The sequence below is a fragment of the Mus caroli genome, chromosome 13 (genome assembly GCF_900094665.2).
Source record: "Mus caroli chromosome 13, CAROLI_EIJ_v1.1, whole genome shotgun sequence".
In the NCBI taxonomy this organism is placed as follows: domain Eukaryota; kingdom Metazoa; phylum Chordata; class Mammalia; order Rodentia; family Muridae; genus Mus; species Mus caroli.
Window position 1 is genome coordinate 94,214,885 of NC_034582.1, and position 2,586 is coordinate 94,217,470.

Genomic DNA, 2,586 nt, shown 5'->3' on the forward strand with positions numbered 1-2,586 from the left:
CTACAGCAAAAGCACTGAACCCCAAGTTTCACGCCTGTGTAGTAAAACCCAGCAGCTGCCATCTCCTGTGGCGTCCATGATCTGAACGTGTCATAGGTCTCAAAAGTCTTTAGTCGTTTGGCTTCACTGCGCATCTGTGAGTTAAAACCTTTCTTCATTTTCATCCGTTCTTTATGCTCTTCTTCTTCTTGGCTCTTTGCCAGCTGAACTGCATCCACCCCGAGAAGAACAGAGAGCTCAGAGAGAAATTCATAATCAATCTCAGAAATTCGATCCTCGGAGGACTCAGCCATTTTCTAAAGGACCAAGGAAAGCAGATAATGGTGATAGGAATGTTTTAACTATAAAGAGCATGGGTTCAGCGCCCATGGTGTAGCTCAGTGGCTAGACACTTGCAGCTAACCCCTGGATCCATGTGCTGAAAGAAGAGAACTGACTCCCACAAGTTGTCCTGACTATTACATGGACACATTCATGCCCCTACCCCACACTACCAAGTAAAGGTAACAAAATATTTAAATACAGATCATGTTCTAAGCTTTTAATGAAGGCAGAGATATTAAAGTAATACCTGGATTGTCAAGACAAAAAGGACATTGTTTTGGGAAAACACAAAACATCAGGTTTCATGTTCTGACTCAAGAAATAATCACTGTGTCTACTTGTGATTCCAGCAAGCTGACTAGCCCATAAGAACAAACAGTAAACAAGACAAATAAGCCTGGTTCATCCATAAAGGTTTGTTTGTTTGTTTGTTCATTTGCTATTCTGTGATAGGGTCATGCTATGTGTCCCATGCTAGCCTAGAACTTGTGGTCAAGGAGCATAGGAGACTGTTTGTTTGGCCTGGGATCCTATTTGGTTTGGGTTGTGCATTTTTCTCACTTATACTAACCTACATATACTCCTCCTTCAGATCCACCCTGCACTGGGTTCATCTCCGAGCCACTCCTACCAACATTTAAGTTTAGACAATGGATAGCATCAATGTATTAGGAAGGAAGAATGGACAGGCTGATCTAGCCTGAACTGGTTTGGGGCACATATGCAGGGAAGTCAAACTGTGTCTTCAAGTAAAAAATTATGGAACGCTGCCTATTGACTGTGGGCTGTCGGGTGTATGGGAAAGAGGGGGAAGGGAGAGAGCCTGCATCCAGCCAGAGTTCCTGTGCTCTGGACAGGTAGATGCGGGAGGAGTGCCAGACGCTTTCCACTTGGCCCCGGGTGGGCATCTGGCTGTGTAAAGCCACTGAACCAACACGGTGTGTGGTGGACAAGGGGCAGCCGCCGATACCAGGTTCTCAGTCTCTGTCATCCCACGCTGAATATGGCAGAGGAGCTGAGAACAGAATAGGGATCCCAGGGATACAGGAAGAGGGTAGAGGTGAAGAGGTTCCCGTGCAGGCAAGAGACCTTAGTCTGGGCCTTGATGAACAAAGACAATCTATGGTTTTAGAGCTTTATTGTAGAAAGTCAGGGGGAAAGAGAGAAGGTAAAAGAGAGAGAGAGAGACCAGCCATGGCCAAGAGGAGAAAAGAGGGAGGGAAAGAGAGAAAGAGAGTTAAAGAGTAAGAAAGGTGAAGGCTTAGAGAGAGAGAGGTAAAAGCTTAGAGAGAGAGTAAGGAACATAAGAGTTTAAGAGAGTGAGGAGGGGCCAAGCAGCCCCTCTTATAGTGGGGTTGTTATCTTGCTGTTGCTAGGTAACTGAGAGGAGACTATCCTGAAGGTCCGAAGCTTGAGACATTGTGTACATGACTGCTAGCCACAGCTTCTCCTATGGGGACTGTGGGGACAGTAACTTTGACAGGAGCCAGGGCCCCAGGAGACATGAGGGAATGCCTTCCATCCCATGTAGGTGGGAATTACCACCCATCAGGTTCTACCCGGGGCTCAGGCCTCAACTCAATTGGAGACCAGCCTGTCTGTGAATAGCCCATTGCCCCACTATTGACCATTTTATTGTTATGTATAATTAGGTATGCATATGAAGAAAGTTAGATGCATTATGGAAAGGGTCATACTCAGGAACTTAAAGGTTTGGTTAATTTCAGCCTGCCAGACAAAATAAAGAACCAATCTCCTTACTGGGAAGCAACTCCTTCCTCTTCTTCAACCCCATGATCGAAAGCCCCAGACACCAGTCAGGGTGCTTCCGGACTCTCTTTGACACAGCCATTTGTCAATCTTGGCAGTGTCTCCCTCTCTAAATATGTAACATCACTTAGCTCTGGATAGTTATTTTTGCTTCTTTAGAAAATCTCTTTGAGACTTTATTTTCAGTTGTTTGAATAAGAGGCCAAGCACCTGGAAACACCCAGACCATACCGCCGCAGGCTACAGAATACTACGCATGTTTGCATCACCAAGGCCAGTTCTAAATGTTAATAATGAAAGCATTGTTGTGACATGAGCATATATTTACCATGCATGTCAGAGGAAAGTAAATACCAAATTCCATCAGCTGGCAGAGACAATTTCATAAAATTACTTGGTTCTGTAAAAAAAAAAAAAAAACAAAAAAAAAAAAAAAAACTCTTTGTACCGGCTGGTTTTGTGTCAACTTGACACAGCTGGAGTTATCATAGA

The 2,586-nt window shown here is 44.5% G+C and overlaps 2 protein-coding genes across 4 annotated transcripts in view; both read right to left on the reverse strand.

Moving 5' to 3' along the window:
• LOC110308704 (baculoviral IAP repeat-containing protein 1e) overlaps positions 1-293 on the reverse strand; it is a 420,416-nt gene extending 420,123 nt beyond the window's left edge. Inside the window, exon 1 of the transcript XR_002379603.2 lies at positions 149-293. The gene's annotated coding sequence lies outside the window, so the exon portion shown is untranslated. The remainder of the gene's footprint in view (positions 1-148) is intronic.
• Positions 210-2,586, reverse strand: part of LOC110307932 (general transcription factor IIH subunit 2) — a 50,819-nt gene continuing 48,442 nt past the window's right edge. For 2 of the 3 annotated variants that reach the window (XM_029468288.1, XM_029468289.1), the window contains exon 18: positions 210-296. Coding sequence is in view for 1 of the 3 variants with exons in the window: in XM_021180220.2 (XP_021035879.2) it covers positions 286-296 (11 nt within the window). In the remaining 2 variants the exon portion in view is untranslated. The remainder of the gene's footprint in view (positions 297-2,586) is intronic. The other variant, XM_021180220.2, reaches the window with a different exon arrangement.